We start from the raw sequence: 17,795 nt of genomic DNA, 5'->3' as shown, positions 1-17,795 counted from the left end.
GGTTTTCATACTCAACAGATTCAAGGAAAAACATGGAGGTTCAATCTGATGGCATAATGACATAAGAAAACTTCACCATATGAGCAAACGAGACCCCAAACCTCCTTTTACAGCTTTTGGAGGGAAAAGAGCAAATTTGAAATTATTAATAATTCATTTTTCCTTCAAATGTCTGTTTTGAAATTAAAATAATTTTTATGTGTAAATCCCCCCTCACATTTCCCTAGGCATCCACTTTGACAGGACACAAAACAACTTAAATAATTTATAACAATTAAGTAAATAATTTAACATTAAACATTACAACTTAACAATATAATATAAATACTCCACCCGAGTTATTAAAAGCATTGTTGAGGCTTCAAAGAACCAAAATTAATCATGCTATGATGTAACTTAAGCATGGAGACAATGACAGGTGCCAATCTCAAGACTTACTAAAAATAGACATGCTCTCCAAAAAGTTTGGATAACACTCCAAGAGCCAAAAACTCTTTTGAAAGCAGCGGTGCGATCCATAATGCCAACTAAGGTCAATGCCGCAATTGGATGCCAAGAAAAATTAACCCTGTGCTCTCCAAGATCTTTGGAATCACCTTACCAATACCAATTAGCCTACGAGAATTCATGAAATAGGCTAACGGTCACCAAGATGACTAAATCCAAGAAGGGGAGATTACAAAACCTGAGGGCAAGATCACTCTCTCATGTTAAAATGGGTTAACCTGATAAAATTTGCAGCTTTTAAGTTTATTTTCCCTTCCAGGCTCATCAATTGGGAGTCTATATGCAGAGTGCTTTGTTAATGGGGAACTGTTTTATTTTTGGATTTTCGTTTTTACATAATAGCGAGCACCCCAAGTCCCTCTTTCATAGACCAGAAAAGAAAAGGACTGAGGTAATACCGACAAAGCATGAAAGGCAGTGGGAATTTTGACTAGAAATTTGTTGCCACGAGTTTTCTCAAAATGAGATTCTAAATCTTGGATACTATTCAGCAATCTTTCTCTTCATGGTTGGATTTCCCAAAATAATCACAAATAAGCCTTCCTCTTTCTGGCTGACTTCTGCTTAAGCCTTGAATTCTAGCTATTGAATCATCAGAATTTATCATGTGATGAACTTGAGTTGCAGGAACCAATTTACCAACATTTCATACGATAGTTGCACAGAAAGTTCTGTTCTGCGAGAGATTGTTGACAAAAATTTGATGCATTCAAGTTCTCTCTCATATCTTTACCTCCAGCAGTCATGATGCCAATACAAATCCTGTAGAATTAGGAGACAAACTCTTCCATGCTATCAAAATAAACAAGCTTGTGAGTCGATACATCAGTTAGAAGGAAATTCGTTTTGAAGATTTAGTGGTGCTGACCAACCCCTCAAACTTGCTCCATGACTTTACTGAATCACTCTCTGTGCATCTTTTGACTATGTTATCTACCTTCGATTTTTAGCTCAACCACATTTTTTGGTAATGGACCGTCCATTAGATACATCCATAATCCTTGATTCTTGAGATAAGCCTCCAGTAGGATTTTCCAGAAGGCATAGTTTGAACCCTGAAGTTTCTCCAAGGTAAGGCTAGGGTCCATCTTGCACAAATTTGCTAACTGATATGGAGACAGAAAAATTGCTGCTGCTGTTGTGACTGCTATCTTGTTGCTGATGAGATAGATGCTGCTGATCTAGATGATTGGACACAGAGAGGATGATGCAAAGGGTTATAGAGAAATCTATGATCATGTAACACAAAGCATCGTGAGTTGACAAGAAAAGGTGCAGGGAAGCTACCGGAGTAGGGAAATTTCATATTACAATAGGTGTAAAAAAAATCCATTTGAAACAAGTCAAACTTTATAAGGCTCCAAAATGCATTGCAACACCAGATCTGGTCTTTGAAAAGTATATAAATATAAGAAATATTTTTCTTCAAATCAAACTTGGCATAAGGAAGTCACTACTTGCTCTAATACCATAAGAAATTAAACATCAAATTGACATTAGGAGTAAATCGAAATCCCAATATGCACAAATCAGAGTGAATGGAGAAATTTAAAGAAGCACCATCAGGCAAAATACACTAGCATAAGATAACTTATGAATTGAATAATACACTGTATGAGTATACATACAGATCCAAGTTATCGATAAGTGAGAGGCCAGAAACACACACTATTAATATTAATAAAGGGTCCCATAGGAAAAGTCAAAGCCAATATTATATACATAACATAAAGAAACTTTTCATCCCTTGAGAGTTGAGTGTGATCTGCTACTTAGTTGTAAAATTTATAAAATAAAGAATGGATAACAGATTTTATAAAACAGGAAATCCAGAAGACTTGCCTCATGGTAATCATGCAAACCAAGGCCTTTAACATCCACAGGGGTCACGAATGGCCACGCCCATCTGTCACTTGTGATCTGTTATATACAAAAAGGAAATGTTATCACTCTTAACTGTTACAGATCTTGGGACAAACAAACTTCTTAGATCCTTAAGAGGCAGATTATTCAGTCACAATACATGTAGAATAATGTACCTTTAGGACTTCGAAAAATCTATGAAATAGACAAAACATATTGTCCACTAAGACTGAAAGGTTTTCTAGTTAGAGTAAAACAGGTAGTTCAATAGCACAAAAATCTTGTAAACTCCATTTTATAGTAGAATTTTAGTAAAAATCCCCAATGATTTTCATTATCAATGTCATTTGAATGCTTTTGGTTCCCAGATGCATTATTTAATATTTGTATCAAAGCAGCACAAATAGATTGCTTCATAAACAGTAGCATTAATCTAAGTCACAAAGTTTTTGTTTGTGTTCAGATTTGGCAAGGGCAAAATTTGAATAAGTTAGACAATCAATAAAAATAAAAATAAAAACATCAGTATTAAAATTTGCTGAATATTAAAAAAAAATTGGTATTATTAAAATGTTATTTATCATTAATTAGTATTGATAAAGATATTCAACTATTTTTATAATTTGAAATAAATATCTGTATAGTAATTTCCATGGGATAGTAATTTAAAATGTTAGAAAAGAAGAACCTTAAAAGCAACCTAAAAAATAGATAGAAAATACCTCTAATGCCAGGTTCTCTGTGGGAATAAAAATAAGGACAGGTTTCTGGCAGAGAAGTACTAAAGAAAATGAAACCAAGCTCATAACTTAGATGCCTCTGAACATCTACAACACACCTCCTCGTTGAGTTTCTGACTCAAAATTTGATTCTGATATTGGACACTATATCAATAAAGTTTCTCATTTAAATTTTCTTTCAATTCACTCACTGATGTTCTAAAATGTAAGCACAAAGTCCTTCAAATAGTTAGCTCATGCCAGTCATACACAAACCCTCTCCTAGATCCATTTGTCCCTGCTAATAAACACTTTTGATTTTAAATATGTTCATTTTGAGTCCTGTTGATGTGTATTTTGTACACAATCAAACACAGAATAAAATACCCAAGGGTACCTTATCCTCTCTTGAATAAAGCCTCTGATTGCTGAAGATGTCGCAAAAAAGGATCAATCAGGATGACTCCAAGGTTCTTCGATATAGGGTCTCTACGTGTGGATAAGCACCAATGGTCGTTGTGAATGCTGTTTCATCAAGGGGCCTTACGTTTCCAAATTGTAGGAACAAAATTTCCTAAAACTAACAAGTTCTCAAAAAGATCAAAAGGTAGAGTTTGCAAGAGATGAATTCTAATCTAATCCTAAGAATGATTCAATGTAGGCTAGACTTGGTAAGACTCTACCAATTTCAGTATTGCCAAGGAGTAACAACTCTACTGAAATTGATGCTATCTTCTAAGGTGACTAATGATTTTTTTTTCAATTCATCAAGAATCATAGACACTACCATGAAGGTACATATCAATAGTTCAATAATGATTGAAGGTTTAAGCAATCCAAATATCTCCAGTTGACCAAACAAGGCATCCTTACAATCAGCAAGAAGCTAGTGGTTTGGAACGTGAATCTCACCAAAGATCAAGCTCAACACTTAGTCCTTCAAATTTAAATACTACTTCAACCAAGAATGATTCAAGAAAGTAAGCAACCATGAGAGTAGCCACAAGAATTGCAATAAAACACCATAACTTCAATATTTTATTGATCTCAAAGCCAAAATAGACAATAATTGCTTGAAATTCTCTCTTCAATGCTCAATCTTGCTACAAAATAACTTCTAACTATCTGACTCTAATATCTATTTCTCATTTTTAATCTCTAATAACAAAATAAAAATGAGTGAGGGTATATATAACATCCTCAATTACAATGAACGGCCCAGATCAAAAGAAGATCAACGGCTGAGATTCTGACACCTAAACCCTAATTAGGGTTTATTACAAAAAGTTCCCCTTTTATTGAACAATATTAAATGCATAGCCAAATATTTAATTGGCACAAAAATCTAGGAAACATAGACCAATGATAATTAAGGTGCCACATCATCTACAACAACCTCTCTTCTAGAACCTTGTTCCCTTTCCAATGCTCTTTCTTAGCATATGCAATGAATCTGGACACAATTCCTTCAATCTCAGCAATAAGGATCTCGGGAAGATTCTTCATTCGTTCCTCCAAGTGGATAACTTGATCGAAGGCCTTGAGAAGAGCCGCATCCCATCCAGATTCGAGTTCTTTGATTTTCTCAATCAGGAGCATAGTAGCGAACATTTGATCCCTTTGCTCATTTGTTATAACATTCTCATCTTTGCAAAAGATGACCTTGACCTTTTCTTCCAACTATTGAAGATCCACATCTGTCTCATCTTCAATCCTCCTGCCAAGAATAGAACATAACACCCCAAACACCTTGTCCTGAATTGGATGGATGACCTCTTCAACTTGATTGCATTTGGTGTTGATGTCTTCGAAAAGAACTTCCTTCATCTGGAGTAGAGTTGACCACTGGAGTAAATTATGAGCTCCTCCATCCATTATCTTTTCTTGTGCTAGGATTTTCCTTGGTGTTTGCCTGATTACTTGTAGAACGGGAATGATAACATCTCTAGTGTGGGCAAAGGCGGCTACTGTTATCATTAGGTTGTGGATGATCTCAAGGACCTGGATAGCTCGATGGATTGTCTGCATCATTCTTGTTGCAAATTCAACGGCAACTGTGTGGGATTTCTCAATCCAAGAGCTCATAAGCTGAACCAAGCTCTTAACTCTTTCTGCCTCGCCAGCTGATTCAAGGGGAAGTGCTTGCACGGGAGACACTGCTGGATCTTGACGTCCCAAGGGCTGATTGAGATGGCTAAAGTAGCCTCTCCAAGCACCGACCTCTCGCTCAAGCTTTCTATTCTTTTCCATTTCTTCTTTAAGCTTGTCTTTAAGTGCCTCAAATGAATCGGTTGCCTCATCCAGTGTCTGCTCAGCGGTGAGTGGACCAAGTTCAAATGTTTCTACATCATACTCCTCTGCAAGGATTTCGCCTTCATATTTGTCCACTGCTGGTGTAGCTATCTGCAACTTCCTAGACCCCATCTCATCTCTGATCATCTTGGACATCTTGGTGGCCTTCCTCTTCTCTGTCACTCCCTGAGAATTTCCTACAAGGCTCTCTAAGTCAATCACATTATCTTCATCTTCGATCACAATCACCCTTGTTAGTCTCTCCTTCAACCAATCTGGAATGGCAGATCTTGTCTCTCTAACTTGTATCTCTTTAGGCAATGGTTCTTCTTCTCGAAGAGGAGATGTCACTTCATCATCATTCTTGTCTTCATGTAGCTCATTGACTTGGGGAGATTGACTTGATGAACGTTGAGATGCCTGCCCCTCTTCGTGTTTATCATTTTGTACCATTGATTCCATAGATTCCTCGACTTCAGGTACCCTCTACTCTTGTCCTACAACCTGACTCGTCCTTTTTTCATGTCGAGAAGATGTACCGGATGAGCGATCTCGATTGGCCTCTTGCTTCTTCTTGGAGGGTTCCCTTTTCTCAGGTCTTTCTTTCCTCTTCGCGCCTCTAGGATGAGGATTGCCTTCACTTGCGCTTTTAGGATGAGGATTGCCTTCACTTACACTTCTAGGATGAGGATTGCCTTCACTTACGCTTGCTCCTCCTTCTCCTGGCCTTTCCTCCAAAGTAAAAGTTATTGGTATGTTCTGATCTCTCAACTTTTGATGTTGTATATCTACCCATTTGCGAGTATATGACAAAACTGGAGCCATCAAAGCTTTTAAGTCCAAAACCTCAGGCTCGTTTCAATCTATCCTCACTGCTTTGTCTTCTCGATCATAAGATGATTGGAGATGTCTGCCACTGTCCTGAGCTTGATCGGCCACTCTGTAAACTTTGCATTTCTTGATGAAATCTAAAGGCAATCTGGAATGCATCTTTCTTTTTACTTCTAGATCACTTGAGAGATTCATCCAAAAGTCTTCTACCTGACATTCATGCCTGTACTTTCTACCAACTATCTCTTCTATATACCCATAAGGATCAAAATTCTCCCTCAAGGCAAAGAATGAAAATGAATATAAGGCCAACTCCCTTTCTGCATCATCCAAGGCTAAAGCATTAGGACATACCTCAATTGAATTCCCTAGTATGATAGGCACAGGAATTCCATTTCCATGCCTGTGTCTAAATGCCTTCGCATAAGCCGCCAACTGCCTAGTCACCTCAGCACTATCCTGTCTGTCGGGTATCTTGGCAACATATAGGGAGGTGAAGGACACCCATGAACTCTAATATATGTAAACTTTTGGAATTGGATGAACCAAGCACCATACCTCTTTACAAGCTCTTGTGCATCTTGAGATAACCGATTGTGAATCCCGCCTTGCAATATCCTGGTGATATTCATCGTAAAGGTATCATTGACTAACTTGTAGTCACTTCCTGGTGGGTGATGCAAATGAACATAAGATTCACAAACTCTGACTTCTCCGGGTCCTCTTCCGATCACTCCTCTGTGAGGTAGTCCTGCATATTCGAAACTCCTGATCAAGGCATATATGATGTATGAACTCATGTGGAAGGACTTGGTAGCCTTCAGTCTCCTTAACTGCACGTCCAAGCAATGGCTAATAATTCTAGCCCAATGAATCGTTCCCTTTCCTTGAACTATCACTTGGATGAAGTAGAACATCCACTTCTCAAAATAGAAGGCCTGAGGAGCCCCTGTAACTCGATTGAGCAAAGCTATCAAATCTTTGTCCTCCTCCTGGAAGTCGATCCTATGTGGTGTGTTGGGAATCTTGCTCAGGCGAGGACGACTTTTGAGTAACCAATTCTTATTGATGATGCTCAAGCAAGTGTCTAGATCATCTTCATACATGGACCTAGCTCCTTCTAAGCTTTTGTAAATCATATCTTTATGTTCTGGAAGATGGAGAGCCTCACTTATAGCCTCTTATGAAAGGTAAGCCAAAGTGTTCCCTTCCTTGGACACTATTGATCTTGATTGTGGGTCATAATGGCGGGCACACTCGATCATCAGCTCATGGCACTGGACCGCTGGAGGGAAACCGGCCGCCTTGATGATGCCACTTTCAATTATTCTCTTTGCGACAGGTGATGGCTTTCCAATGTAAGGGACCTCTCGAAGCTTCTTCACACTGAAGTTTCCCAAGTTGGTATCTCCGATGTTGCTCCACTTTGACACGATCTTGGTCTCCAATTCTTCATTCCTTTGATCTTCCTTCATGAGAGCTGGACGACTAGTGGATGCTCCTGCTTTTGGGGTCGCCATCTTGACACCTCCACTTGAGAATTAATTCTAAGAAATGATGCAAAAATAGGAGAATTTGCTAGGCGAAAGATATATCGAAGTCCTCCCTTTAGCAAAATGTACCTCCTCTACTCCTCACGAGCATCAATTCCACCACCTCTAGCCTCCAACAAAGTTCGCTCCAACTAGACCAGATTTCGCACTTCTTCCTTGCTTCTCCAAATCGCGCTTGATACAATGAATGAATGATTGATTAAAATCGCTCAACACACCCCTATTATATAGGCACTCACCACTTCATATTCCCATAGGCCGACTTGGTGAAAATAGGCTAAAATAAACAAAAAATTAATAAAAGAAGAAGGCCGACTTAATTAAGCAATGAAAATGATACCTCAAGCGCTCTCCTTTTAAATTTTAATTTAATAATAATTAATTTCGAATGCCTTAATACAAAAAAAAAACGATTTTCTAAGGCTTAAAATTAATTATTAAATGCTATGCGCTTTTATTAAATGCCAATTTAATTGAAAATTTTAAAATATTTTAAAGTTTTTAGCGAATTTGGCATCTAATGCGATTGGGAGGATATTGGCGCCCAAGCATGGTAAAACAATGAATGTTAATAACCTCGCTCTGGTCCCTTGGAGAGGGACAGGAACGCTCTTTCATTTTAAGCCTCGCATTCCTTGCTTTCATGTTCAAAATCTCCTCCTTGGCATCCAGAATGGGATTTTCATTGGGAACTTTGAGTTTAATTTACTCGATCTTTAGGAGGAGCGTACCTTAGGACATTTTCGCCCTGGTCCCTTGGTGAGGGACAGGAGCGATTTTCTACTTTTGTCCTTGATCTTTATCTTCCAAATTGCCAATTCATGTTGTGGGGTAAGCAATGATCTCCTTCGCCCATACTATGCATGCTTAACTCATTTCTTCAAGGCAAAATAGACTCTCCCAAGATTTTCACCCTGGTCCTCCAGTGAAGGACAGGAGCGATTTTTGTCCTTGAGCCTAGGATTGTCGATTTTTTGGAAGCAATTCCTTGTTCACCATTTTTTAAAAGACATTTCTCATCTTGCATCACCTTGTCTTGGCGTGGTTTTGGAGGGAAATTATTGGTTTTATAAAAATCGCCCTGGTCCTCCAGTGAAGGACAAGAGCGCCTTCTAGTTCATTACACAAACTCTTGACCTCATCAACCTCCAATTACCCTCAAGGCATAAAACATCATTCCCCACTCCTTCTTGAGTCCTGGAAACAAGAGATAGCATTTCAAAATGTTAGGCAAATAGGCCTATTTGGAGATTTCGCCCTGGTCCTCCAGTGAAGGACAGGAGCGCTTTAGCCAATTGTCGTCGAAGTTTGTGGTCCTTGCAACTCTATTTCACCCCGAAGCACTTCAAGTATCATTCCAAACTTGTGCCTTGGCCTAGGTTCGTCCCAATTTGGAGAGAAGAGATAGCCTTTTAGGTTTTTCGCCCTGGTCCCCTGGAGAGGGACAGGAGCGATTTTGCAATTATGAACTTACCTGTGCTTTGCTAGCCTTCGAAATTATCTTCAATGGGCCAATTACGCCCTCTTTCATTCATTTCAAATACGAAACTTGCCTTACCTTTGCAAGAAATTTGCCTTGTTAGAAAATCGCTCTGGTTCTTTGGTGAGGTAAAAGAGCACCTATTGTCCTTTGGGTTGATTCCCTCCTTTGTGGCCCACTCAAGTTATATTCAACGGACAGAACACACTTCCCTTGGCCTCTTCAAATCGTAAAATCACTTTAATCTTGCAAGGATAATGCAAATTTGAAATTCAAGCTCCGGTCCTTCAGTGAGGGACAGGAGCGAATTTTGCCCTCTAGGCCAAATCTTTTCACTTTTCATCTCGAAATCCCTTTGCTAGGGAAGATATCATCCTGTTACAAGCTATGAACAAGAGTTCAAGTCCGAAAAAGGTCAAAAAGGTATGTATAAAGAAAATCGCTCTGGTCCTTCAGGGAGGGACAAGGGCGAATTTATCCTTTTTAGACAAAAGCTCCATCATTTCTTTGCCTTTAATTAAGCCTGGATGCTCTAACATGTGTAATTCATCTTTCACCATGCCCTTGACATTTCAACTTGACCAATCAAGGCCAAGAATGACTCAAATAAGCTTTTCGCCTTGGTCCCTCAGGGAGGGACAGGAGTGAATTTATCTTAATCCTTCAAATTTCATCATTTTCAAACCTTCAAAATCCTTAAAATCATCAAGTCACGTCCAATTAGCTCCCCTGGAGACCCTGCACAAACAATTTTAAAAAAAAGTCAGAGACAAATATGCACTAAATAACATTTTCGCCTTGGTCCCTGGGAGAGGGACAGGAGCGATTTCACCTTTCTAAGCTAAAATACCCACAATTTAGGTCTTCAATCATTTCACAAGGCATAATTAGGTCATCTTTAAGGCCAGGAATCAATTATCTTGAAAAAGTGGTATGGTGCTTCAGGGAGGGACAGGAACACTTTCTCTGTTTCAGACATCATCTTGCCTCCAAAATTTGATCAAAATTTACCTAGGCAAAAATGTACAATTTTATCCTCAAAATGCTAACACTTAGACAAAATTTGAATTTTCCCAAAAGAACCCTGACTAGACCTAACCTGAGACATACCTGACCTTCCTGACAGGCTTACCCTACTTCAAAAACCTCAATCCCCGGGAGGATGCGTAATAACTTTCAAAATTTGACTGGACTCAGCTTGAAAATATCCAAAAGAAACCCCTAAGGCTTAGCCCTAGCCCAGACAACTCACTCACTCACTCAAAACCCTAAAAGCAGAGAGAAGAACAGGCAAAACAAAAACAAAAAGAGGGGGTCCCCATTTTAATGGGGCGATGTGTGAAATGGTCACAACAAGTCCTTAATGAGGTTGTGTAATAGTTATGAATCACATAGAAGTTTATCAAATCACTGAGGGCAAACAGCAAGCCACTCACAATGAGTGGGAAAGAAACATTAAAAACCAGGACTGTATTTCTAAGGATTTTATTCAATCTTTTTTAACTATCTTTTGGGTTTTTTAAATTAAATTTGCCCGAAGTTTCCTTGTATGAATTCAAGGGCAAGTTTAAAAACTATGTTTTTTGATGAAATTCACTAAATTTTGAAATTTTACATGGAAGTTTAGCAATCTCATATATATATATATATATATCAAAGATCGGAAAATCGCCTCGAACTCGCCAAACTTGGCAAGTCCGAGTACGAGACATGCCCCCCGAGTCTGGCAAGCTCAGACTCAGACTCGTCCGAGTCCAGAGGGCGAACTCGCCAAACTTGCTGAGTTGGTGAGTTTGTCATAAACTCGCCAAACTCAGCAAGTACCATGCCTAGGACCTGGCCGGCGGCAAGGCCCAAAAAGGCCAAAAAAAAGCATTTTTAATACATTTTTTAACTTCTTTTTTTTTATGTTATTTATCCTCCAACCCTAAAAGTGAACTTCATTTCATTCATTTGGAAAAATAAGAGGAGAAAAGTGAGTTGTGAAGAAAAACAAGGGTGTATTGAAGAAAAACCAGCAAGGAGGAAGTTCAAGATTTCTTCCATTTATCACATTGGGGCTGCATTGTGTTTGGATTTGGTGCATCAAGAGTTGGATAGGAAGAGTTTGCAGCTCATTTCAAGCTTGTTGTAAAAGGTAAGATTGTTTCTTTTAAGATTTTTTTGTTTCTTGTATGCGAAAATTCCATTTTCTATTCATTTATTTTGAAAGTTTTACATTTTCTTCCAAAATCTTTTGTATGTTTGTAAATGTATTATGTTTTATTGCAGCAAACTTCACTTTATTATTTGCCTCAACTTCAAGTTTCACAAAACTATCCTATAATGTCTACTTCAGCTTCTAGACCCCCCATTAGAAAGGACCCTGCTTGGAAATATCATGAGGATTTTCCAAGGCAAGGAAAGGGGCAAACAAAATGTACATTTTGCAAAACAATATTCCATGGAGGTATATATAGACTGAAATACCATATTTCTAGTGTGTGTGGACATGATGCCGAACCATGCCTAAAAGCACTCCCTGAGGCCGTACGTGATTGTTATGTAATGGTTGAGGAAATTGAAAGGAAAAAGAAACAAAAGGAGGATCGAGCGGCCAATGGGAGAGAGGCAACTTTAGGAAGAGGGACACAGTTAGATTGTGTTGGAGGTCCTTCTTCCTTACCTCCATATCGTCCCACTCAGTTTGCTACTACTGGTGCTTCTGCTTCTACTTCTGTAAGTGGCAGTGCCACCGCCACTTCTCATGCTCCTAGCACTAGTAGTTGTAGTGGGAGTGTTAGCATTGGACCTAGAATTCGTAAATCTAGGTTGGATACCTTCTTTGTGCCTCGCACTATCTTGGGTCCCTCGCTTGAAGGCATGGGTTGGAACAAGGAGGTCCATGATGCCAATAAAATAGCAATTGGCAGGTTTTGGGTCTACAACAGTATTCCATTCTTTACAGCCAGATGAATGTTTTATAACTTTTATGTTTGATTGTTTTAATTTTTATACTTTGATTCTCTTCGTTTTATTTTTTCTAGTACATACTACATAGTACATAGAACATACTTAAATCATCTCATTGAATTTATTTGTGACAAATCTCCTTATTGGCAAGAAAAGGTTGATGCCCTTACCATATGCAAGGCGAGGTTCAAAGCCCCTACTGAGTGTGATTTGAGGGGACCCATTTTGTCTCAATTGGTGAATGATGTGAAGGAGGAATTAGATGAACAACGCTAGAAATGGAGCATTAAAGGTTGCACCATCATGACTGATGGTTGGACGGATAGGAGAAATAGAACTCTCCTTAATTTTCTTGTTTCTTCCGCAGGTGATTGATTAATTTTAGTTTCATTTAGTCTTTAATTTTTTATTTTTTATTTAATGATTTATTGAATGATCATTGATCTAGCTTTATTTTTTTATTTCAGGGGGTACCGTTTTCATCAAGTCCATTGATGCCTCCGCCCATTGCAAGAATGCCAACTACCTATGTGAGCAGATAGAGGAGGTGATTGATGAGGTGGGTGAGGAGAACGTGGTACAGGTGGTGACCGACAATGCAGCAAATTATGTTGCTGCGGGTAAACTTTTGATTACAAACTAATTTTGTTTGCAAATTAATTACTATTTTGTACCTCCATTAATTACAATGCAACAAATTATGTTGTTGCAGGTAGACTATTGATGGAGAGGCACCCATCTATAGTTTGGACTCCATGTGTTGCCCATTGCATTGACCTCATGTTGGAGGATATTGGAAAACTCCCATGGGTCAATAGATGTGTAGAAAGGGCGAGAAATGTGTGCAAATTTGTATATAATCATTCATGGGTGTTGGCTCTTATGAGACAATACATAGAGCAGAAGGAGTTGCATCGTCCAGGAATCACAAGATTTGCCACAAACTTCATCACATTGCAGTCCATGCTTAGCTCTAAGTCGGCCTTGAGACGTATGATTGTTAGTGAGGAGTGGTCTTCCTCATCCTATGCTGCCACCCCTGCAGGGAAAGATATGGTAGACTGCATTTTTTATGAGCAATACTTTTGGGTCCCTTGTGATGAGATAGTGAAGGTAAATTTTTTATAAATTCTACAATTTAACTTTTTGTTTTATAACTTCTTATATATATTCTCTTATTTGCTCATTTTTCTAAATTACACAATATTTTCAATTTTGTAGTTTGTTAAGCCCTCGGTGGTTTTGTTGCGAGTTGCGGATAGAGAAAAGCCGACAATGGGCTACATATATGAGGGCATCGATAGGGCGAAGGAGGGCATCAAATCGGTCTATGGAGGAGATGAGAGCAAGTATGGTCCCATTTGGGAGATCATTGATAGGAGATGGCATCATCAGTTTCATAGGCCCATCCATGCAGCAGCCTATTATCTGAATCTGGCATTCCATTTTATCCCTTCTTTCAAGGTTGATGTGGAGGTCCTTAATGGGCTATACTCGATCATGGAGAAGATGGGACCTGCTGGTACTACTCAGAAAGAGCTTATTTGAGAGCTACAGTTGTTCACAAGGGGAGACCTCTCCTCCTATCGCCAAAGACGGTAGGACAACTATGATGTCAGATAAAAATAAATTGCAAGGCTTAATTTTAGTTTTATTGTATATTGTAACTTGTTAAATGAGTTCATGAGTGAGACTGATTTTATTTATTTTTCTCATTTCAAACTCAGAGCATTGGTTGAGTTTTTTTGACCCAATGACACCAAATATTCAGAAGTTGGCCATTCGCATCTTGAGCCAGCCATGCAGCACATCTGGTTGTGAGCACAATTGGAGTATGTTTGAACTTTGAGCACATACACTCCAAGAGGCGCAATAGATTATCTGTGGAGAAGATGAATGAGAATTTCTGCTTATTCACTACAACCTCCGCCTGAGATAGAGAAAGAATGCATTAGTTTACATCTCTCCTATCATTCTAGATGAGGTTGATCCTGAAACAGAGTAGGCCAATGAGAGTCAGACAGACCATGTGATTCCTACGGCCGTCTTTAGTGATGATGACACTGATTAGATCAACCAGGTAAATATAGAGGCTGAGGCTGTAGCCATGGCAGAGGAGGAGCAGAGAGCACGAGCAGAGACAAGAAATACTGATAGTGACACAGATGTTCCTGATGTTGGTGAGCATGGCATGGTGTCATGGGGAGCGACTATGGCTGCCGAATCATCCAGGACCTACCTTAAACGCCTTCGCAGGGGGCCAGGGTGAGAGGGTACACGCTCCTCTAAGCCATAGGCTTGTAGTTGTATTTACCTTTGGTATTTGTGTGGAACATTTGATGATGATCATATGATGACATGGATTTTTTATTCCACGATTTTTGTCATATTGTATACATTTGACAATATTTATATATTTATGTTTATTATTTCCTTCAGCTACAATTTGCGTTTATGCTTATGTGATTGATGTATACTTGTGTATGTAATCAAATGAGCCAAGTTTGACGATGTTATTGTGTCTTTAAGGTGTATTCAATAAAGGGTGCATGAAACAAGTTTTAAATCTTTAAAACTCTCTCAATTTCTTGAGTTTTTCACTTTCCCGAGTCCAGTCGAGTCTAACTCCAAGTCCCGAGTCCGAGTCCCGTTTCTTTGATATATATATATATATAGAATAAGGCCTCCAATTTTTCCAAGGCCAGCCCAAGATAAAATGAAATCAGATTTTTGCCAGATATATTCTAGGAGCTTTGAAGAGTGATCATAAAATGTGATTACAAGAAGGCCTCCAATTTTTCCAGGGCCAGACCAAGATTAAATGAAGTCATATTTTGCCAGATATATTCTAGGAGCTTTGAAGAGTGATTTGCTTTAAGCAGAGCACAAAGAGTTACAAAAGATAGCTTTTCTCATAATACAGCAACTAACTGTTGATTTTAGGCAATCAGATGTTAATCTAGTTACTTAAATTATAAACAGACTAAGAATAAGCAGAAATAATAATAAAAGCACACAACACAAGACACAAGTACCCTAGGAAAACCTCCCTCTTGGAGAAAAAACCCAGCATCAAAGATTCAGATCAGTTCCTTTATTCATAAGCAGATTACATGAATCAGATTACTTATCTGATTGAGTGCCAATCTAGGGCAGACTGAACCTAGTATATGCAGCTGTAGTCTGTTTTCAGAGAGAGCAGAATCTCGACACCACTTGAAGAAGGAGATCACTGAAGTATTGAGCACCACCTTGGCCAGCAAGTTGTCCAATGCATTCGCTTAAGGATCAGATAGACTTGCAGCAGCATGAAGATATGGATCGCTCTCTACCTCCAAGTTCGCTGACTGAAATTGCATAAGGCTAACGGCACTTAATGAAGATGATTGTTGTGTAGAATGAATCTTGAACATATACAAGATTCATGTTCAAGTTTTCCCAAGTCGGCTTTTGCCAAATTCCCTTTATTTTACATATTTTAATTTGCACTTTTGGTGCCCAATTTGGGGCCTACATAACTTGCTAGTTGAGACACGTTTCCTTTTGGGCCTAGCCCTATTAGACATGAACCACACGTTACATTTGGGCCCAGCCCTATTAGACATAAACCACACGTTACATTTGGGCCCAGCCCTATTAGACATAAATCGCTTAACCTTATTACAATAAGATAATATTTGAATTGCCACAAGGCAACATTAAAATATGATCCGAACTAGCTAATCATTTCAACACTAACATGCAGTAGTTTTTCCTTCCATACATAGTCAAAGGTAGGGACCAGTAGTTTGTAATGTAAATACTACAGAAAGATCATATTTTTGCATAAGAAACTAGTTGTGTTGGTGATGATCACTCCACTCATGCAGTGCATTGATGTTCCATGGAGGTTTCTATAAAACATCTGTCCTTGTTCCACAAACATTTGCCTCTGTTGTGTTTTCCACTTGAGTAGCCTCACACTTTGTAACAAAAGTGCTATCACCATATTCTTGGATAGTTCTAGCAGCTTGCCACTTAGTGATTTAAGGAATATTATGTCATATACTCCTCACCACCACACAAAATCATTGAATCAAAGCAAGCCACGAACTCCATGAACCAATCTTTCTTGTAAGAAAATTGTCGAGACACTCCAAAATCCATGTACCATGCAGAAGACTTTAATTGATCTGTTGGTCATTCGTCCATGAAGGCATAGAAGGCTGACTTCTGCTCAAAATGCTCTACAACATGAGCCTTTTGTGGAGGCCCTCCCGATTTGATTTCTTTTCAGCCAACCTCTTTATGCAATGCTACTTCATATGACCAAGTTTACCACAATGATGAAATGTGATATTTTTCAGATTTTACAAAATATCATCAAAATTCCCTTGACCTTTCTTCTGAGGCCACTTGCCTTTGTCCTTGTGCTTGGCTTCAAAGGATATTTTCATACTTGATGTTCCACTGCTACTACCAAACCATTTCTTCCATCTAACCTGCAACAAAAGCGTGTTGCATAAATCATCGAACTTTAGCTCAACATTTGTAGATGTGCTATTCAATGTTTCTATGAAATGCTCATATGCTTGTGGTAAGTTCTTCAACATAATTACCACCATATCTTCATCTTTTGTATTGCGACCAATAGCTACCAACTGATCACGAATGTCTTTCATCCTCATCAAATGTTCTTGCAAAGACATCTTCTCATCCATCATGATGGAGAAAAGCATGTCTTCAAGAAGGCCTTGCCTTTATCTCATGTCTCGTGTAGATCTCACAAGTGCTTCTAAATCTTTGCATAGGTTTTGCTTGATGGAACCTTGGAAAGCATTTCATCAGTTACACATAACTTGATCACCATGATGACTCCACGATTATGCTCATCAAATTTGTCCTAGTCTTTACCCACAATTATTGGCCAAGTTTCAGTACCAAGGACAATCTTATCGAGGCACCTGTACTCAAAGATCATGAGCATGTGTTATTTCCAAGTGTTAGAATTCTTACCAATAAAGCACTAACTACCTTCCAACATGATGTTAGGCATTGAAGCCATCCTCTTGCAATACGAAATCACAAAGAAAATAAAACCATTCTATTTTGAACAGAAATCTATGTCAAAAACCCTAGACATTCACGATTTTGTCAAAAAATGCGAAAAAAAAAAGAGAAAACTTAGCAGTTAGCATAATCAATTCTAAAAATCACTTAGAAACCCTAGATACCACCAAAATAATTTGAAAACCATGATTTTATCCAAAAAAATCATCAAAAAAATGCATCAAAAGAATGAACCACCACTCTCGGCAGCAGTCCATAGATTTCATATGTTCACTAATCCCAAAATGTCGCCTAGGCTCTAATACCATGTTATGAAAAGTTTAAAAGCACCAAATGATTACCAAGATATTCAATATTTACTAAGGAGTGAAAGTGTCCTTAAATATGAGTTACAAAGATCTATCCGATAAGGATAAGATTGACAACTAATAAAGAAAAGGATAAGAGCTTATTTAAAAGATTAAAAGGATATTCCTAAAGTCTATCCTCAACACTTAATTGAACATTATAAACTAAATATTACAATATTTCTTTAATATTCTTCTCCTT

The 17,795-nt window shown here is 38.4% G+C and overlaps 1 protein-coding gene across 6 annotated transcripts in view; it reads right to left on the bottom strand.

The window, feature by feature from the left end:
• The window catches only part of LOC131032887 (transcription factor GTE6), a 138,320-nt gene that overhangs the window by 77,511 nt on the left and 43,014 nt on the right, over positions 1-17,795 (bottom strand). For all 6 annotated transcript variants that reach the window (XM_057963983.2, XM_059219587.1, XM_057963986.2 and 3 more), the window contains one exon: positions 2,350-2,427. In XM_057963983.2, coding sequence (XP_057819966.2) covers positions 2,350-2,427 — 78 coding nt within the window. The remainder of the gene's footprint in view (positions 1-2,349; positions 2,428-17,795) is intronic.

Source organism: Cryptomeria japonica, chromosome 4, assembly GCF_030272615.1.
Source record: "Cryptomeria japonica chromosome 4, Sugi_1.0, whole genome shotgun sequence".
NCBI lineage: Eukaryota > Viridiplantae > Streptophyta > Pinopsida > Cupressales > Cupressaceae > Cryptomeria > Cryptomeria japonica.
The sequence above is the reverse complement of the archived record's forward strand: the minus strand, read 5'-3'. Positions and strand labels throughout refer to the sequence as shown.